At 36.6% G+C, this 20,865-nt stretch overlaps 2 protein-coding genes across 5 annotated transcripts; one reads left to right on the top strand and one right to left on the bottom strand.

Annotated features, from left to right (window-relative positions):
• Positions 1-3,224: 3,224 nt before the first annotated feature.
• On the bottom strand, positions 3,225-13,586 carry LOC121728830 (heat shock 70 kDa protein 4). Of its 2 annotated transcripts, none has more exons than XM_042117134.1 (16): positions 13,253-13,586; positions 12,739-12,979; positions 12,512-12,653; positions 12,144-12,280; positions 11,852-12,006; positions 11,382-11,584; positions 11,019-11,137; positions 10,646-10,792; positions 10,283-10,400; positions 9,858-10,177; positions 9,160-9,273; positions 8,066-8,275; positions 7,480-7,622; positions 5,795-5,963; positions 5,149-5,326; positions 3,225-4,806 (listed from the first exon to the last, which is right to left on the bottom strand). In XM_042117134.1, the coding sequence occupies exons 1-15, from the start codon at positions 13,366-13,368 to the stop codon at positions 5,195-5,197; spliced, it is 2,466 nt and encodes an 821-aa protein (XP_041973068.1). In that variant the 5' UTR covers positions 13,369-13,586; the 3' UTR covers positions 3,225-4,806; positions 5,149-5,194. The 2 variants fall into 2 exon arrangements, with proteins under 2 accessions (XP_041973068.1, XP_041973071.1); XM_042117137.1 differs by having other exon boundaries at positions 3,225-4,807; positions 5,154-5,326; positions 9,160-9,291; positions 9,930-10,177.
• Positions 13,587-14,818: 1,232 nt separating this feature from the next.
• Positions 14,819-18,064, top strand: LOC121728865 (probable transaldolase). 3 transcript variants are annotated; one of them, XM_042117185.1, is made up of 8 exons: positions 14,819-14,837; positions 15,129-15,249; positions 15,592-15,715; positions 16,077-16,184; positions 16,266-16,397; positions 16,894-17,019; positions 17,367-17,592; positions 17,872-18,064. In XM_042117185.1, exons 2-8 carry the CDS (start codon positions 15,153-15,155, stop codon positions 18,055-18,057), a joined length of 999 nt encoding a protein of 332 aa, XP_041973119.1. In that variant the 5' UTR covers positions 14,819-14,837; positions 15,129-15,152; the 3' UTR covers positions 18,058-18,064. The 3 variants fall into 3 exon arrangements, with proteins under 3 accessions (XP_041973119.1, XP_041973118.1, XP_041973117.1); XM_042117184.1 differs by lacking the exon at positions 14,819-14,837 and adding an exon at positions 14,843-14,900; XM_042117183.1 differs by lacking the exon at positions 14,819-14,837 and having other exon boundaries at positions 15,023-15,249.
• Positions 18,065-20,865: the final 2,801 nt, after the last annotated feature.

The following is a 20,865-nucleotide window of genomic DNA, read 5'->3' as shown; positions in this document are numbered from 1 at the left end:
GAACGTTTGACGCGTCTAACTTCTTTGGTACCACCCAAATCGGGGAAGACCAAGATGAATTAGATGGTTCAATTATATTTTGATCCAGCATCTTATTGATCTGGTTACGGACTTCTGCTTTATGTACCTCAGGAAACCGGTAAGTTTTCGTGTGGATCGGGACGTCGGTAGTAGTTTTAATTTCATGTTTAAGAGCATTTGTATACGTAAGATTTTCATCGGGTAAGTGAAATATGTCTGAATAATCGGAACAAAGCTCTATTAATGCATTAGCCTCTTCTTCGTTAAGGTGTGCAATACGTAATTGTTGTAGAACTTTTTCAGTGCATTTTGTGAAGTTAGGAGGTGAGCTCTTCTTAAATGATTTACAGAAGCAGTGTGACAGTAGTTTAGATCATTAGATTCCATAGGTATTATTTTTAAATTAAGGTTTGAATTTAAAGTAACTTTTCCTTCTGAGATATTAACGACGGATAAATTTATTCTATTATTTTGCTTTACCCGAACAACACAGAATGCTATTAATAAAGAATCTGAAAGTTTTTGATCCAAAATTAAACCTTCCTTTATTTCAGGATTTGATACTGAGCACTCGATAATTTGTTCGGTCCTGGGTGGAATTAGATATGCCGGTTCATTGAAATTTAGTTTTAGTGATGATTCTCCTATATAAAGTAGGTCTTTGTTATAATCTATGTTACAGTTAAGAGCATTCAGCAAATCTGACCCGATAATACCATCATAAGGTAAATGGATTTTATCAGCAACGTGAAATATGTGTGATACGGAGGATTTTTGGAGTTTTAGCTTAAGTTCAAAATGTCCGTTAGTGAGAATAGGATTTTCTGAGGAGTCAATGCCTTTGAGTTGGATAATATTATATAAATTTTTAAGGGATGGATGAATTTGTAGGCAGGAATGTTTAATTAGGCTTACGGATGAACCTGAATCTACAAGCAAGGATATAGGAAGTTTGGATATAGAAGTTTCGACGAGTACATAAGGTAAGAGCATAATGCTTGGGTCGCTAGTAATTTCGAATGTTGACAATATTTTATTTTTTTGATTCAGCGAATTATCAGTAATAAAGGAGACTTCAGTTTGGGGCTGGTTACCCTGTCGCGTGTCTCTAGAGGGTACAGTGGATGATTTACTAGTTAAAGAGTCTCCGGTTTGGGGCTGGTTACCCTGTTGTGTGACTCTTGAGGAAACAGTGAATAGTTTTTTATTTTTATCATTTAAGGAGTCTTCAGTTTGGGGCTGGTTACCCTGTTGCGTGACTCTAGAGGAAACAGTGTATAATTTTGTGCCGGTTTGAGGTTTTTTAGGTCCCGTACGGCAACAGGACGAGACGCTTATGCGTTTTTTGATCCGATATCGACGGTGTCGTAGCCTTCAGTCGGGTTAGTATCTTCGGCAGAATCGATTTCGGTAGGTTCAGATATAAAATTCACCCGTTGTGATCTAGGATTTTGATTGAGCCTAAATCTTTCATTATTAAATTGACGCTTCCTACATTCTTCAAGCGTGTGCCCGGGTGCCTTGCAGTATCTGCATATTACTTCTGACTCTGACCCACTGCTTGTTTGATTAGGTTGTGGCGATCGCGACTGCATATTATTACGACTGAATCTAAAGGCTGGTTGGTTACTAACAAAATTACCGGGGTTTGGCTTAATTATACGCGGTCTTTCCGGTCGCTGTTGCGATTGAGTATTTTTATAAATAAATTGTTGGAGTTGCTTATCATGTTGTTTAGGCTGGAGCTCGGCTTATCTCGATGTAGTCGTCAGGCTCGGCGGGTCGGGTTACTTCGGCGAAATGCACGATGAACTTGTACGATTAAAGTTCGAATATTTACTAGACTTATAGTGTGCAAAATTAAGAAAATAATTTTCGACTTGTGGTTGATTGGAATTAGCACTTTCACGAAACACTTCTCACTGGATATAGGAGATTTAGGATACTGAGGATTTAGAAGAGTTTTCGGAAGACGTTTTCCGGGGACCTTTAAGATCCCACCGCTGCCACCAATGTTACAACGCACAAGGATTTTGGCTTTTTAAAAAAAACAATTTTGGATTTTTGATGCACACGTCTAGCGCGGATGGATACTGGATGGAGAGTATGGGACTGGGAATGCAACCGAAGCTGCTAGACAAAGGAAATGCTGGATAGGTAGGAAAGGGGCTGACTAAGGGATGTTACATACATACCAAAGCTATAACAGTTCACACGAAATTATATTTTTTTTCTATTAAATAAATATATTTTTTATAAAATGAATGCCAAAAAAGTTCAAAAATAGGTATTTATCACAAACAATTCTGTAAACTGCTACTTATATCGCTTCTGCCCGGTTTCTGAGGTTTCTTGACAGGAGTTTATCTTCCAACAATCACAATATATTTTTTTTAAATAATCAACTCTTCTAAAATAAAAACAGTCAAAATATATAGTCATAATATAGTAAAACTTTGTTTTATCAATATATTCCTGTTTTTAAATGTCTCCTTAAAGTATGACCATGTTTGTTTTCTACTAATTTGACTGAACCCCGATTTTGTTGAACATATTTAATAGCTCGCGCCATCGTAGTATCTTCCCATGGATAGTTTTCTTTTGATAAGTTTGTTCACCATCTAATAATAGTTTAAAGTAATTATCATATAAAAACTATCATTTAGCTTAGCGGCCTATTGGCCGCTTTGCCCGGTCCGCTTTGCCCTTTGGCAACCGTTCTGTTCTAAACATAATTTTCTTTCGCATTTGTTATCATACTCCAGAATAAAAACAACACAGATAAAACTAAATAGATAAGCAACGACGCCGGGAAAATAGAAGCATTCAAATATACAAGAAAATAATTAAAACAGGAACAATTTACCTTGCATTTTTTTAATAAAACGTGCAATTCCAATATTTTTGGCACTACAAGCTCGCGCCTTCCCCAACTGCTACCGCATCATGGAGCGGGGCTGGGCGGTATATTCACTATGCGCCAGAGCAGCAACGTTGCTCTGCCTTTATAAACAACCGAAATATTAAGGGTGGCCGCTTTGCCTCCTATGGCCGCTTTGAGCTGGGCTCCCCTAGGCCCTATTAACATGTATGTTTTTGGTGGGATTATGACTGTTAACAATATTTTTAAATACTTAAAGGAAAATATTAGCTAGACTCTGGTATCGGTAAAAATATAGGATTTGAGAAATGAAACGAATGTGTAATTAGTTAAATCATAATTTTTACTAAGCTTTAACATCACGAATGCACATCTAAAATTAAAATGGTTTAACCATAGAATTTAATAATAGTAGTGTTCCGCGCGAATGTAGAGACGGACGTATCATGTACTATGTACTATAGACTACTAATTATTAACTTCATGTGCTGACATCATAGAAATTGGTATTAATTCGTTATTCGATCGGTATAAAGCTATACCATAAAACACAGTTGAAACAGTATGAATTGATAAATAAAACAATACCACAAAAAGCTATAAGATCGTTTAGTGTATAACATTATGCTTTCGAGCACAGGTACTTGCAAATGTTGAAACAGCTACAATAACTTTTTATTTAGCACTCGCGAATTTGCAATGGAATGTTCCTAAATTAAATTTTTAACGAGTGATCAACGACAGTAAAACACAACGTGAATTATGAAAGATTAACAGATTATTATGATTAATTTGTAGGAACTGCACACTTTAGTAGGTGCGATCGGTTACAAGTGCGCGATGAGATTGTTGTTATGAAGCCACATCATTGCACGAGTTAAGTCGTTTACACGAACATTAATTTGTATTAATAAAAATCATCAATAATTTAATATAGTGTTACAATTTATTTAGTATAATTTTAAACATGCAACAAAATAATGTTTGTGTAAAACTAAGGCTTAGTCTACAGGCTAAATGCGGTCTACTTTCGTAAACTTTTGCTATATATTTTGTTAATTAAAAACTTTGTTTCCAGTTCCTTATTCTAATTTATTATTTAAATACACTAGCGATAAAATACCACGACATAACACGATATACTCCAAAAAGAAAATAAATTCCAATCCAACAAAATTTTGTTTAATTTTTTGCGAGCCATAAAAATGTAGCCACCATAAAAAAATATGTAATAAAATTTTAATAAGTGAGCGCTAATATCTACATTGCATTCGGTGTACAAAAGAAAGGCGCGTTATAATATATAAAATAGTGTGTAAAACGCTATAAAAATTACAAAACAAAATAAAAGCATATTCGCCATTAACAAAAAATATTGAGTTGTAGCCGGCAAACCACCAGTAAGCATATAATATGTAATCTATTATAGCTGTATTGTAACATGCTATCTACCCAATTCACTAAATAATACTATGGGTGAAAGTATTTAAATGCGGATTATTTCGACAACATCAGTGTAGCTTGAATACAAAATACTCGTATGTATTAAGTACAACTTAACGAGATTTAAAAAATTATAATCCGAGAACAAACTTTTACGTTATTTTCAAGTTTTTCTTAAATTGGGCTTCATTAGAGTCACCACCTAGATCCTAAAGCACCGATCTTAAATACCATATTATCAAATGAATTTATATGAATGGATATTAGTGGACCATACTTAAAATTAATACAATAAAAAAATTTCTCGATTGATGATGTGGCCTGTTTCAATAAAAATTCAATCAAATCCAGCCTATAATTCAGTACAATCACAAAAAATACGTGGTTGACAAAAATTTCGTAGTGTGCTTATCACAATTTTCCGTTAGGTGACCGTTGTTGCCCGGTGCAGAATTTAGTATGTATCACACAGACATAGATCAAGATAGATACCGCATGTCCCCCCATATTTTGTATTAACCTCTTTGAACGTTGAACGAATGGTTGAACGAGCGTGCCACTTTTTTCCTACGTACGGATGATAAAAAAATTACCATTATCTAGATTCTAGGCTAACGTTTTTATTCGAGCTTCCACAGCTCAATTAGGCATTTAGGCATTTTTAAAATTCCGATTGAGGTTAACGGTGGAGCGCAGACTAAAGAACCGACTTTCGAAAGACGAGCATTGCTCGTCGTTTCGGAACGCGATATGGCACGCGAAGTACATACACATGCAGATCTATCCTGATCTATGTCTGTGATGTATCAGCAGTATGGGCGTGTGTGTGTGTGGATGTTACTGTAGTGTTCACTCCACATCCATCTGGTCGGCGGGCGGCTGTCCGTCGGCGGGCGCGGGCGCGGGGGCGGGGGCGGGCGGCGGCGTCTTCTCCTTGGGCTTGGGTTTGTTGAGGATCGGGTTCACAATGTTCTCGAAGTTCTGAAAAAATACATAAAATGACGTGAACAGATTGATCATATTACTTATAAAAAAATAAATGCTCCGCGTCAAAATCCGTAAGTGCCAGTCCACACGGCGTATTGCGTCGACGCAGCGCTGCCCTTTGACGCATAGCCGGCCACACGGCGGCTTCGTCATCGCAGCGTTATTACGAAGCAGTCTTAACCTCAACACCCCCTCCCGCTTCGTCTCGGGGGCTGCTGTCCGTCATGTGTGCTTTGCGACCTTGGTTATTTGTATGTAAAACAGCGCAACGGCAGCGTTGCGTCGACACAACGCTGACGCAACGCGCTCTTTGGACTGGCTCTAATATAAGTTATTTATAAATTATAAACGAGTGACGTACTCGAAAGTATGTCCTGCTGCCTTTGTATCAAAAATTGTTTTAAAATGTTTAAGCGTCAGTAGAAGACCATAGACACGGTTATTCACAAGCACGCCCTGTACCTGTCTCTCCTGGCGCAGCTGTTGCGCGGTGTGCGGTGGGGGCAGGTGTAGGGGCGCGTGCGCGAGCGCCTGCCGCGCGCTCTCCAGCCAGCTTAGCGCCGATGAAGCCGCGTCGCACACAGCACGGATGTCCGCCTCGGTGAGATGGCTGTACTTTGCGTCGCCGGATCTAGGTAATTAAAAAAAATACACGTTAAAACTTTTATTTCCTCCATTGTTAAAAAAAAAACTCATTTTTTTTAATTGGGGTACTGTTTTAGACAGGTGATTTGCACACTACCAAATTAATAATGCGCATGCAAAACTTGCTTCGCTGCTAAGCTGTGTTTTTCTTAAAGTTAAGTTTAAAAACAGCGCTTGCAGCGACGTCTTCCGACGTTTAGGAAATACGACCGTTGCCGAAAAATTACGAAAATTTCTATGTGCATTATCACTTTGGGAGCTGTACTTGAGTAGTACCTAGCTAACACCCACGGAGCTAATACTAAGAGGAGGTGTTGTAATCAAGTTTCCTTATGAAACGACGCGTGACAATTTGCGGGGTGAGGGGGTGTCAAGCTCCGCTCACTTCTCAATATTTCATCTATCGGCTAAAAGCAAAACTACTAGCTTAGGTCGATGTTGATGTTACTACGTAGTTCAACTATCTTACACTAGATGTCGTTTTGTCTTGAATATTATGGGACGTACTACGGCCTTGGATATTTTTTACGTTTCAAATAGTTATCATAGGTGACGACAGATGGCGGTTTATAAGTAATAAAATAATAAAAGCTATATAATCACGGTTTTAGCTATTAAATGTGTTTAAGACTAAGTGTATAACGGCTTTCAGTATTCAAGTATGATTATTGTAATAAACTTATGCAAAATTATACGCATTTACGTCTGTATTATCTTTCAAAGGTTTGGCCACCTAGTGTCAAGTAGTATAATTAACGCTGAAAGCTGAAATGTTCTACAACTTTTATATTTAAATTACATTTAAAATTATTTCCAAATGAAATGTTATGGTATTTATATTATCAGAACGTCTGTCTGAGTGTTTTCGACATTGTAAAACATAATACTTCATCATAAAACACCAATTTATTGGGAGTCTCGTTACGTGTGCACCTGACAAACGCTGAAAGTGTACTGACTTAAGCCCCGCCCACAATGATGACGTCAGGACCTAGTTGAAAATCACAGTGCACAGTTGCTTAGGCCAGCTCCTCTTCGTATGAGCTCCGTGCTAACACCAGATCAAATAAGTCTAGTGTTGTAGTAGTATTTAGTAATTATCAAGATTTTCAAAATATTTTAAAAAGATACAACCAACTTCAAAATTGTACGTAATTAAGAATAATTAAAACTCCCTATCTTCAAAACTACTAAACCAATTTTGATGAAACTTGCACTATTCCCTAAGTTGAACAATACCTAGCACAACAAAAAAAGAATTTCTGAAATCGGTATGGTAGTTCCAGAGATATGCGAACACAAACATAAAAACATACATATATACACTTTTGAAATTTGGCACATTTGTTCAGACGCTGATATAGACTAACATAATATACGAAAGATGGGCAGTTCTGGAAATATTACATACCTACATACGTGTCAAATTGATAACCTCCTTTTTTTGAAGTCGTTTAAAATTTTATAGATAATAACAGTAAAGCAGTCAATTGAAAACTTACTTATACTGATCTACAGCCTTATTACACAATTGGATAGTAAGTGAGAATTCGTCTAGTGCACCAGGACGCAGTTCAAATTCCAGACGGCGCTGTTTGATTGGTTCTCCCTCTGTCCTCAATTCAGCTAGTTTATCACAGTAAATCTGAAAAATAAAATTTTAGGTTTGAGTAACATCATATTCCTTTACATTAAAAAAAATACTTATTTCACAATATCTCCAGAGGAAAAAAATAAGTCTTAAAATTAAATAGGAAACTAAATGCTTAAATGTCATTCAACAGTGAAGAAGCAACATACAATAGACAGTGTTTGCTGTCTATTGTATGTTGCTACATTTACGTTAAATCATCATCATAGTCAAAGTAAAATATTATAGTCTCTGAACCAGAGACCTGATCATGACTTGACTTGTATGTTCATTACGGATATAGTATTCACCATTTAGGCTTAACTCACACTGGGGCAGAGTTGAAGCGTGATGTTTTTAATATTCATCTCCGTTGTTCTATTAATTATGTAAAAAGTTCTGCTATGAAATATGGTAGCGCACCTAACCATCGGTGTATAATAAGTAATTGTAGATACCTGTCTATTTTGATCTTCACCCTCGTCGTAGAGCCACTGTTCCAAGCCATCCAGATGGTTGACAAGTTTGTTCCGCTGGTCCTCAGCAACAAAGTCATGCAACATTTCACCTTCGGACAGCTTCCCCCGCAGCTCGTACACATACTCTTCGAGAGCGTTACGAGCGTCCGCGCGCTCCTTCTCCTGACGATCTTGGGCTTGCATTTTGCCCTGAATTTAGAAACGAAGGTATGGAAAATTTAAGATGACATTTGTCACAATTTAAACGAGATATTCATACTTCCATACTAATATTATAAATACGAAAGTGTGTCTGTCTGTCTGTTACCACTTCACGCTTAAACCGCTGAACCGATTTTGCTGAAATTTGGTATGGATATACTTTGAGCCCCGGGAAAGGACATAGGATACTTTTTATCCCGGGAAGATGTACGGTTCTCGCGCGACAAACGATTTTTGGCGCAACGGAGTTGCGGGCGTCATCTAGTGACTAGGAGATAATAATTTGTATTATTCCAGGCTTACTTTACAAAAGTTTGAGCTTATTTACGCCTTATTTTTTTTCGGTTTTCTAGGTATTAATTCAGTTATCTAGGTACTCATAGATTTGTTGACTGGTACTATTATGTGGAATAAGTCACACACAAACACACAACATTTTAAAGCAAAAGTGTACACGAATTGAGGTGGTAGCGGTCATTGACCCTCTTTAAAAAAAAAACATTTTTCGTCGTTTTCAGGACTGGTCAACAAAGTGACGGATTTACCATCATAGGCAGTTGACGGACCTACGGGATTTAGTCGGCTTATTTCAATTCTATGTTTGCTGTGATCGGTCGGATGGATTTGACGTAACGCGACTAAATTACTTAGGTCCTTCATCTGCCTAGGAATCAACTTCTCTGATAGTATAGTCATACCTAGTCAGGCAGCCCCTAAACCTAAACCTACAATAAAATTGCAAAATATTTTATTGTACAATTTATTTGACATTAAGATTGAAAGGCGCGCTATGTTTAATATTAACCCTAAACCTTCAATAACACACATACATAAAAAATTGTGTTTTCAAAAAAGTATTATAAAAAAATTACCTCTTGCTCCATGTATCCATTAAGTTCATGCTGCGAGAATCCATGAGTTTTCGCATCAATAGGCAGCTCAATAGTTTTCACCAAAACCTTTTTAGACTTGTCCTTGGACTTATCCTTTTTATCGTCACCCTCCTGAAAATAAGGCGAAAGGGTTCAAAACTTATGGGGATGGAGCCCCACCATTACACCATTTGGGATATGCAATATAAAATGTTAATCCCAAATAATGTAATGACCCATTTGCACAAAAAATACCTATCAACAATAAAAAAAACATTATTACATCATATACACATAATATTACAAGAAAATAAAAAGCTTGCAGGGTAAACAAAAACATGCGTGGACACAGAGTATACTTCAAAATCACTTAAGTATCTTCATAAGGTTTAAAGCCTCTGAAAAGTACCGTGCAAATGGGACCTCAAACTGAGAGTGGGGGAAAATGTCAACACTGTGGCGTCTGCTGCCGCTCTCAAACAATTCACATAAAATACCAATCTATGACAGCAAACACCACATACAACTGCAAAGGTAAGAAAGCCCCTTTCAAATCAGAATTTACTTGCACTTTTAATTCTACCAGATTGACTACCCCTTATGTGCAAAACAAAGTGAGTCATCTATTTAGTCACAGTGCTAATAAAGGCCTTCTTTCCTTTCTAGCATACACTTCACAAGGCACTACCGACACGTACCCCGCTGAACCACTGGCCTACTCTCTGTGTCCACGATTGTTTTTGTTGACCATCCCCTTCGTCTTCTCTCACCTCTTGGTTTTCAGGACCGTTCGGTTCCTGAGAACCACCGTTGGTCTCCATTGGGGCGTCCTGATTTTGGGCATTTTCGTTGGTGTTCTCCATTTCTACGTTCTCGTTTTGAGTGGAATCCTGTTTCTTCTCAACTAGAGAAGCGGACGCGACGGTGATTATGCCGTGAATGTTGACGCGCACTTTCAGTTTCACTTTCTGGGACTCGCCCTCAGCGGTAGGTTGTACGTCTTTGATGTTCCACTGACCTATCGTAGAAATACAACTTTAAATGTATCCTTTTTAGTGTGCCAGTGATTTTACCAAATATTTAAATTCGTAACCAACCTCTATAATATTAAAAGTTGACTTACCAATGAAGTTGTCCGGGTACGGAATTTGATCAGAATAATAAGCACTGACAGTGAATGGTTCTTTTCTGTAGAAAGTAAGCATTTTCGAGAATGGTGCAGCATGGAAAGCTGGGAACACCTGGATAAAAAGTAATATCTCTATAAATAATTAAGTACACAAGTTAAATTTTATTGAATTCTATTTAGTGTAACGGTTGGTTAAGTGGAAGCGTGCTGAAAACTTATAACTGGCTGCGATTTGATAGGCTCCTGATATTGCATACAGCTCTGGGCTGCCATTATAAGAGCACGTCAAATTTTCTCTCCGATGATAAACAAAAGACTCACTAAGGAGTCATTTTAAAAGAAGAAAAGTAACCATACCTCCATATCACCGTCCTCGCCACGTGCGGCGTCCCAGGCGAGGCGCACGGGGTAGGGCTGCACGTCCACCACGCTAAACTCACGAACACGCACCGCCGGGCTTAACATAGCGCACTGCAACGCGCAGCCACGCGACACCGCCTCGTCCTACAAAAGATTGACTATGCTCACGCTTACGACGTAATAAAAAAAGCCCAAAGGAGGATCATTACAAAATCTCACAAAAAATCCAAAATATGGTATAGTACCCATAATATTATCATGATATGCTTTTTCAAAATACAAATAAATTATGCAAGCAAACCAAAAATTTTGTAACTGTACTTATTTTTGACTATAAAAATATTCAAAACATATTATGCTTATAACATACCTGGTTAAGTGTGGTTGAAGCAGTTTTGCCAAACACTTGTTCGATAAGTGTCTTCACCATTGGAATCCTAGTAGAACCACCCACAATTTCAACTGCACTTATATCTTCGGGTCTCAGTTCTGAAATTTTAATTATATAATGCATTTTTAAAGCAACTCAGTATTAACGCTTCAACTCTAATCTAATACTCTAATTAGGAAATATACTTAGAAAAATAAATATTTTTTTTTGTTATTTGGTAAGAAAAACAGAAGTGATGTGGCAAATTAAATTCTTAACAGTTATGAAATACAAGCCCACATTAATTACTTTTGTATATTTAATAAAAAAGTAATAATATTTATATTCCAGTCATTAACTTACTAGCATTATGTAAAATAGCTTTTAAAGTTTTTTCAACTCTGGAAAAGGTATCACTGCAAATCTGTTCCATCTGCGACCTCTGCATGTCTCCTGATACGTCACGGTCCTCCATAAAGCACTCAATGTTCAGAGGCAGCTTCGTACTGTTTGCAGACATCTGCTTCTTCAGTTTTTCAACTTCTTGTAGCAGACGAAGAAAAGCTCTGGAAGTAAAAGAACATCCATTTATAATCTTAAGGAACAAAACATTTTAAACACCATAAGAGTACAACATAATAAGATTAGCTATAGAGATGTGGATATCTGTTCTGTGTGTACTGTGTAAACACAGAGCAGATATCCACATTTCTGCCATAAACACTTTAAATGTAATTTGAAAAAAAAAAGTAAGCATTTGCACTTTTACAACTTTTTAAGCATTGTCAAATGGCATAATATTAGTAGGACTAAAGAAGGTACTTATATCTTACCGTTGATTCTTTTTAGCATCTAATTTATATCTAGCCTGGATGTCTTGACAGAAGTGTTCGGCCAGGGCAAAATCAATATCTCTCCCGCCACAGAAGGGGTCAGTGGAAGTGGCCAGCACCCGTAATTTTCCCTTATTAAATGCACATGCGGAAACCTGAAAATATTTTTTATGTTTTACTTTAATATTTTACCTCATTTAAATTGTTTTGATAATTTTTGGATGAATATTATTGTGAAAATAAATCTGGATTTCTAATAATACATTTGAAATACTCTATAATTTTTAAATACCTGAAGTGAACCATGACCAAAATCAACAAAGACGACATTCCGAGGCTTTTCCTCTGTAGCAGGTAGATCTTGTTTGTAGATACCATAAGCTAAAGCAGTGGCAGTTGTTTCATTCATTAGACGAAGAACATTTAATCCTGAAATATCAAAATAAGAGTTGTAGCCTTAAGAAAGGGTTTCTTGAAAAAAGGTATCATTAAATTCATCAAGCCCTATACGGTCACTGGTGACCGAGACACAATAGAAATTCTATTGTGTCTCGTTATCAACAATCAAAGGGTTAATTATTGAATGAGATTTATAATCTACTTTTAAGTAAGTACATTAAATTATTATTGTTTAGCAAATATAAATAAATGTATGTATACCTGCTATGGCAGCAGCATCTAAGAGTGCATTTCTTTCTGCATTTGTAAAATAACTTGGAACAGACACCACACAGTCATTGATTTGTGTCTGTAAAGCTGTAGCGGCAATATCTTTTAACTTTGTTAACAGCATTGCTGTTATCTGTAACAAGTAACATTAGAAATAAAATTGCTCATTTAATTAACGATAATCATCATGAACAATAACAGTCAATACAAAAACTAACCTGTTCAGGGCTAAAAACATTATCTTCTCCGAGATAGTTAACCCTAATACCAATTCCTCCATCGGGCCTTTGCTCAACCTTGAATGGAAGGTGTTTTAATTCTTTTTGAACATGTGGATCAGAAAATTTTCTTCCTAACAACCTTTTGAAGCCAAAAACGGTGTTTTTCATATTCGTGACCATCTGATTTTTTGCAGCAACTCCCAGTATACGATTCTTTTGTGAAAATGCAACACATGCTCTGTGAAGGATTGAGTAACGTTAAAAGAATGAAATCTATCATACAAATCACCAAGGTATTAGCTATACATCTACAATAACATCTACGAAAAGTAGTTCAAAGACATCAAAATTGTTAATGTTTCACTTCAAGAAAACTACTGTCATGTGTAACATTGGTTAGAAATATTTCAAGATGTGGTCGAGATTATGAAAACCTATAAATCAAAGAGCTTAATTTGCACTAATTGGATTCTTTTTCTATTAATGAATACCATAATTGGAAAATACTTACGGAGTACCTCGAAGACTGTAATCGTTAGCTATTGTTTCTATGCCACCTGCTTTAGCAACAGCAATATAGCAAGATTCATTACCGAAATCGATACCAATTACGGACATTGCGGCCATTCTAGTGTAAAAAACACAATTTTTCGGCGCTTATAAACCGTCTGAGCAATATAACTTCAATCGCACAAAACACGTTGTTTCAGTCAGAAAAAGATATTCACTAGGCTGACAAATTAATCAGTCAATCGCAAGTCAATCGCAAAGAACGCCGGTTTTACACTGGTGTGTAATCGACCTAATAGAATTTCTCACTGAACCCGAATTTTCTAGAACGTCCAATTTCCAAAGACAAGAACATGACTTTTAAAAATTGACAAGTGACAAATGACAATCAACTGACAGCTGACACATATAGCCACAGATTCATTATTTTCGAATGAAATACAGACTAAATATGAACTATATTTACTATTTCTTAGTTTTTTTGCCCAGTCCCAAAATCTTCAATATTAAAAAAAGCAATAATCGCGACTTGCGATCCACAGAGCTGAGAGCCGTTGAGTCATGACTCATGAGTGGAGATTAGAGAGTCGCAACTCGCATTTCACAACTCACAACTTGCGTCTTTTTTTTTCTAAAGGGCGTCAATAAACCGTTAACATGCCGTTAACCTACTTAAATACTAAAGTGCGACAAGGCTATAAATGAACGCCACGTTCATTTAAGGGGGTATTACATTATCATTTATATATGATCATTTCTATGATCATATATAGGATCCAATATACTATATGATAGTATATGATCATTTGATCATATCTGCATATTACATTATCATATTATTTCATTGATCTAATTTTACGTCATATGTGGTTTAAATAGCCAATGGAGAGCGCTAACGCTGACAGGTATTGACGTCAGGGTTACTAGATCTCAGAGAATTCGATTTGTCAAAAGACATCGTCATTTTTAATATGGCTTGTTTTTTGTTATTTCAGCAAGATTATCCAAGTATATAATTAGAAAAATAATTACATTACATTATTTGAAACATATAAAACGAACAAGAAATTAAAAACTCTTTTTTATATTAAATAACTGGCAACACCTATTTCTATGACCATATTGGATCCAATCTCTCAGCAAATGTCAAAAATCTATGATCAAGGAAGAAATGAATCATATGTCTATAATACATTATCCAATAACATTGACTCAATGATCTCGGATCCAATATATATGATAATCTAATATCCCCCTAAAGCCTTGTCGAGCTGTAACTTGTAAGTTGTAACCAAATACCTTATCTATAAAAAAAAGTGTCATTGTCTTTTGTCAAAAATCAAAATGTGACTGGTGGCAGCTGACAACGCAAATTCGAGTGTGTTCTTATACTATATCAGCTTACTGACTCTAGTCAGCTATTGGTCAGCTCTAATCAGCTATTGCAACTTCACGCAATTTGATTGGTCAACGAGACCTCATATATCACTGTTCAATAGCTGTATAAAGTTTAGAAACGCATTACACACCTTGTATGTAATTATTTAGTGTCGATTTACGATTATTCTTTGAAAAATTTTATTTAGGTATTTAATTTTTTAGCCCTAGTACAAATTAAAAGTTTTTAACTTTTGTAAGCCTTTTATCAAGTATGTATTGTCTTTCATAACGCTGTGCTCGTAGCCAATATTTTATTTCATTTCCCTCACAAAAACATCGCCAATCTAATTTATTTTGCTATTGTAAATTGTAATTTATGATTAAAGGTTATCTTCGACGTGACGGTTGCGTTTTGTACACGAGGTCACCTTCAAGTGATTCAAGTTAGACAGTAACTTTATAGTTGTGCTAGTACTTTCATTAAATTTTTGTTACAGTCGATTGCAGAATAATTAGTCAGTATGAGTTCGGAACCGCAAGCGAAAAGAACCAAAATGAGTGTCTTAGATCAGCTGAAACAATATTCAACTGTAGTGGCAGATACCGGCGATTTCAAAGGTAATTTGTAGTGAAGAAGTTTTTAAGTCTAAAGGGGTTCATTGTTGTATTTAACTCAAATATTGAAATTATCTGATTGGATAATTTGTTATTCTATATTACCTCGATCGTGGAAAAACTAGACACAATACCTTATTCTATTGTTATCACGGCCAAAGTAAAACAAGGCAAATAAATGTAACACTCCTAATAGGGATGTTTTTAACCTACTCAAGGCCCTGGGCATGTGATAAAAGGGCACTATGACTTTTACAAATGAAGTAGATAAACATTCCTATTGATTGCAGGGCACTTGCCCAAAGTTTCCACTGGAAAAAACTCCATAATAATGTTTCCTTGCAGCTATGAAAGCTTACAAGCCAACAGATGCTACTACAAATCCAAGCCTCATTTTATCTGCAGCTGGAATGGAGCAGTACCAACATTTGTTGGATAAAGCAATAAAATTTGGAACAGAGAGTGGAGGGTGAGTATTACAGTTTGATTTTTTTTGTATAAAATTAAAATTTTTAAATTACATTATTCTAAGTCTATCATGTAGTGCAAAGTAATTTAAGTAGGAACTCATTAGCACATTACACACTAAGTTGCATTGCTATTAGATAATGATGTAAGAGATGCGGCTACATAATACAATGGTTTTGTTACAAGTTTAATTGATTTTTAGATTTGAAATTTGTTTGATGTACTTACAGTTTGATTAATTGCACGCAATACATATTTTTTTTTATAAAAACTATCCTATCTCTTGCCATGATCTCAAAGTTTCATCATATCAAATTTCTAAGAAAATGAGATATAGGAAAGTATATTTTATTTTTTTGCAGAAGCATTGAAGAGCAATTGAGTGAGACTTTAGATATGTTGAGTGTGCTGTTTGGTTGTGAAATTCTAAAAATAATTCCTGGACGGGTCTCTGTAGAAGTAGATGCAAGGTAATATTTGATTTACTAATAAAGTTGTATTCAAAGTCCACATTACTGTTATTAGTTTTTTATGTAGTATGTCCTTTCCAGACTGTCTTTTGACAAAGAAGCTAGCATGTCTAAAGCAATTAAACTGATAAATATGTTTGCGGAACATGGAATTAAAAAGGAAAGGATATTAATTAAATTAGCTTCTACATGGGAAGGAATTCAAGCAGCAAAGTAAGTATACTACATTTTTTATAATCATGTCATTTATTAATTTTTTTTTTATGAAATAAGGGGCCAAACGAGCAAACGGGTCACCTGATGGAAAGCAACTTCCGTCGCCCATGGACACTCGCAGCTTCAGAAGAGCTGCAAGTGCGTTGCCGGCCTTTTAAGAGGGAATAGGGCAGTAGGGGAGGGTAGGGAAGGGAAGGGAAGGGAATAGTTGAGGGCAGGGAAGGGAATAGGGTAGGGGTAAGGGGATTGGGCCTCCGGTAAACTCACTCACTCGGCGAAACACAGCGCAAGCGCTGTTTCACGCCGGTTTTCTGTGAGAACGTGGTATTTATCCGGTCGAGCCGGCCCATTCGTTCCGAAGCATTGCTCTCCCACGTATAAAAAATAATATTTAATTGAAAGTAATATTGAAATTCTTAAATGTTACACTCAACAGTTGATTAATTAACATACCTAATATTTCTTAGAATACCAAAACCTATATTTTTTTCAGGGAATTGGAAAAGAAACATGGTATTCATTGCAACCTAACCTTGCTGTTCTCTATCTACCAAGCGATTGCTTGTGCTGAGGCTAAGGTGACTTTGATATCACCTTTTGTTGGGAGAATTTTAGATTGGTATGTTCAAACTATAATGACTTTAGAATATGAACTTATTATTTATTTGATTTTAATGCCAAAACACTAAGCAAAGAATGTTTAAAATTCTGCTGACTTATTTTACAAGTTTATAAAACTATAAGATTCTATATTATAGTCATATTTGAATTATTTGTTGCTTATTAGGAAGAATACAATATCAGTAAGTTAACCGTAAAATAAGTAACAACCATACTAGCTTCTAAGTGTAGTTAGCAATGTGTCACTTAAATATAGTCAAGGCAACTCCTAAATATGATGTAATTAGATTCCAATAAGATCATAATGTGGTGTAACATTGTTTTGATGAGATCATGAATTTACAGGCACATTGAACATACAAAGAAAACGTTTGAACCCAAAGAAGATCCTGGAGTAATCTCTGTCACGCGCATTTACAACTACTATAAGAAGTTTGGCTACAAGACCCAAGTAATGGGTGCCTCCTTCCGTAACACCGGGGAGATCACTGAACTAGCTGGTTGTGATCTCCTCACTATAAGCCCTAAACTTTTGCAGGAGCTCGCCGACAGCGAAGATACTTTGAAAAAGGTGATTATGATCCTTATCAAGATAGCTGATAAAAAACTCTTTAATATAACTGTAAATCTGATAACAAATAGATAGACAAATGATTTAATGAAAGTGTAAATAATGATAGTGTTGTTTACATTACTTCTTTGATAAACTACATTATATTTTTTAAACATAAAATAAAGATTGAGTGAAGAAGGTGGTATTCTGTTTTAAATAAATTAGATAATGATATTATGGTAAAGGATTTTTTGTATCATAATGTTTGTCGAGTCTTAAACATCTAAATGCTTGCAGGCCCTTGACATTAACAGTGCTGCCGAGAGTGATATGGAGAAAATAACATTGAACGAAGCACAATTCCGTTGGCATCTGAATGAAGATCAGATGGCAACAGACAAAATCTCAGAGGGTATCAGAAAATTCGCAGCCGACACGAGAAAGTTAGAGTCTCTTATCAAGGGAATGCTCGCTAAGAAGTAAATATTTAGATATTTGTTGCATATATCTTTGATGTAATATATTGAGGAATTGTTACAAATAGTGTGGGATTTATGTATGGGATGTTTATTAATATTAACTGTCGTTATCCATTTTCCTATCTATATACAAATTCTTAGATATTAAGTAAAAAGTTTTACATGTTTAATTATTTTGTTACAAAAGGTCAGATAAAAATATATTAATTTATACATTCCTATATTGCCTTTATTGTGTATTAAGAATACAGTTGAAAGTTTTGTTACATCAATAAATTTTTATCTAATTTTATTTATTTTTTATTTATTTCATACGTGGGTAGTTATAGTTGAAAAAAATATAGGTTTTGGTATTCTAAGAAATATTAGGTATGTTAATTAATCAACTGTTGAGTGTAACATTTAAGTATTTCAATATTACTTTCAATTAAATATTATTTCTTATACGTGGGAGAGCCATGCTTCGGCACGAATGGGCCGGCTCGACCGGATAAATACCACGTTCTCAAAGAAAACCGGCGTGAAACAGCGCGTGCGCTGTGTTTCGCCGAGTGAGTTTACCGGAGGCCCAATCCCCTAACCACTACCCTATTCCCTTCCCTACCCTCAACTATTCCCTTCCCTTCCCTTCCCTTCCCTTCCCTTCCCTTCCCTTCCCTTCCCTTCCCTTCCCTTCCCTTCCCTTCCCTTCCCTTCCCTTCCCTTCCCTTCCCTTCCCTTCCCTTCCCTTCCCTACCCTACCCTCCCCTATTACCCTATTCCCTCTTAAAAGGCCGGCAACGCACTTGCAGCTCTTCTGATGCTGCGAGTGTCCATGGGCGACGGAAGTTGCTTTCCATCAGGTGACCCGTTTGCTCGTTTGCCCCCTTATTTCATTAAAAAAAAAATTAAAAGATCGGACACCGGTGTCGCGACACATTGAATATGGCGCGCTTCCATTTTTTGTGTGTGCCGGGTGGAGCATGATTTTAAATGTCCATATTGTTGCCCAAGCACATACGGAATTCTCGCAACATAGTCGCCCATCGTCCAGACTCCAGAGGAATGAGCTGAATGACAGAGCAGGAACGACTTACCATATGCGGGTTTCTTCACGACGTTCTTTTCACCGTACAAGCATCCGTATTATGTACTTGAGATATAAAAATGTTGGTTTATGACTCCACCCGGGATCGAACCTACACCATCTCAAGTACGAACCACAGGTCTACCCACAAGGCAGGGGCGTAGCTACCGCCGTATCAACCGTATCAATTATACGGGGCCCCCAACCTACGGGGCCCCCCAGGTGCGTAAGCAAAAATTAATAAAACTTCATAATTTTTTTTTCAATTTCAGAAATGAGAAAAATAAAAAAAGCAATAATTTCTTTTTTCCCGAGTAAGACCATGCGCGCACGGGCAACTTAGTTGCTCGGCGATTTATTTGTCTCTTCCGAAAAAATAATTGCCATGTCGTCGGGGTGCACGCACGAGAGCGACAGCAACCCGACTTTTTTCAGTTTTTTTCTTGACAGTCATCAACATGGATTTGGTCGAGACGGCTGCAGTGGTCGTTGCACTCGCTATAAAAAACCGAAGAAAGCGTCGAAAAATAGAATAATGGGTGCATCCACTATAAAGCGATCGGCTGACTCTCGGGAAATTTTATACTAGTTTTATGAAATTGAGAGCATACCCACAAAAAATTTTTAGTTACTTTAGACTGAGTGTTGAAAGTTTCGATGAACTGTGCAGAATCTTACTAGATTGGCAGTTTACGGCAGCAACGCGTTGCCACTTCGAAGATGTCTGCAGGCATATCTGACCTACATAATGACACAATAACAATATTATGAATTGACATTGTCTTTGAGCTATCAAGTGGTTACGCATTTCTGAGAATATTTTGTAAGACGTTGCTATTGCTACTCTAGTATTTTAGAAACTCATTGCTGCAAGTACACACAAACTCACGCAGCGGCAGTCGAGTGGCAACTGGCCGATCGGCAACTTTTTTGTTGCCCGTGCGCGCACTTGCATAGAAACCAATAGGGAAGGAGACAGTTGCGTCGCTACTCGCTACGTGCGCGCACTTTCATACTAGCTCCTAGACTTCATCAAGAGACAAATAAATCGCCGAGCAACTAAGTTGCCCGTGCGCGCATAGGTACCCTAAAGCGTGCGTTCAAATTTTAAGAACTTCTATGGGCCTGTCATACCTGTCACTATTGTCTAATGTCCATAGAGGCAGAAACTTAATAAAAACTAAAGTCATCATCAGCTATGAATGATATTAATGTTTACCGAAAAAAGGCAAGGAGACTGGAGTGTTAATATATTATTTAATTTGAATTGTTTTTAAAAATGTGACAGATAGATAATAATTATGATGAATAAATATTTATTTTAATTTTATGCAAACATTTTTTCTTTTTTGAGAAATCTATACCCTTCCTAAGGGCCCCCAAACAAATTTTTATACGGGGCCCCGCCAAGGTACGCTACGCCCCTGCCACAGGGCCATGAACGCTCTTTTAGTTTAAAATAACTTATAAGTAAGTTGAGTGTACTCTGAGTGCCCAAAGCTATTTGCAAATCTACAACAGTCGATAAAAGCACTGCGGTTATACAATACACACATAAAACATAACTAAACATTAGGACTAGGGTCGCCACCCGTACTTCATAATAAAGTATTGTAAGTACGTTATTTAACTAAAAGAAGAGACAAAGGATGAAAACGGGACCCTATTATTAATAGCTAATAAGTCTTTGCTGTCTGTCCGTCGTCCATCCGTATATCACCAGGCTTGACCTCGAGAACCGCAATA

The sequence above is a fragment of the Aricia agestis genome, chromosome 7, assembly GCF_905147365.1.
Source record: "Aricia agestis chromosome 7, ilAriAges1.1, whole genome shotgun sequence".
Taxonomy (NCBI): domain Eukaryota; kingdom Metazoa; phylum Arthropoda; class Insecta; order Lepidoptera; family Lycaenidae; genus Aricia; species Aricia agestis.
This window is presented reverse-complemented; position numbering and strand designations above follow the sequence as displayed.

Coding starts and splice junctions, on each gene's coding strand:
- LOC121728830 (XM_042117134.1), bottom strand. CDS start 13,368: ATGGCCGCAATGTCCGTAATTGGTATCGATTTCGGTAATGAATCTTGC. Junction 10,793..11,018: donor CTTCAACCACACTTAACCAG/GTATGTTATAAG, acceptor AATCTTTTGTAG/GACGAGGCGGTGTCGCGTGG. Junction 10,178..10,282: donor GTACCCGGACAACTTCATTG/GTAAGTCAACTT, acceptor TTTCTACGATAG/GTCAGTGGAACATCAAAGAC.
- LOC121728865 (XM_042117185.1), top strand. CDS start 15,153: ATGAGTTCGGAACCGCAAGCGAAAAGAACCAAAATGAGTGTCTTAGAT. Junction 16,398..16,893: donor GAAGGAATTCAAGCAGCAAA/GTAAGTATACTA, acceptor TATTTTTTTCAG/GGAATTGGAAAAGAAACATG. Junction 17,593..17,871: donor GCGAAGATACTTTGAAAAAG/GTGATTATGATC, acceptor AAATGCTTGCAG/GCCCTTGACATTAACAGTGC.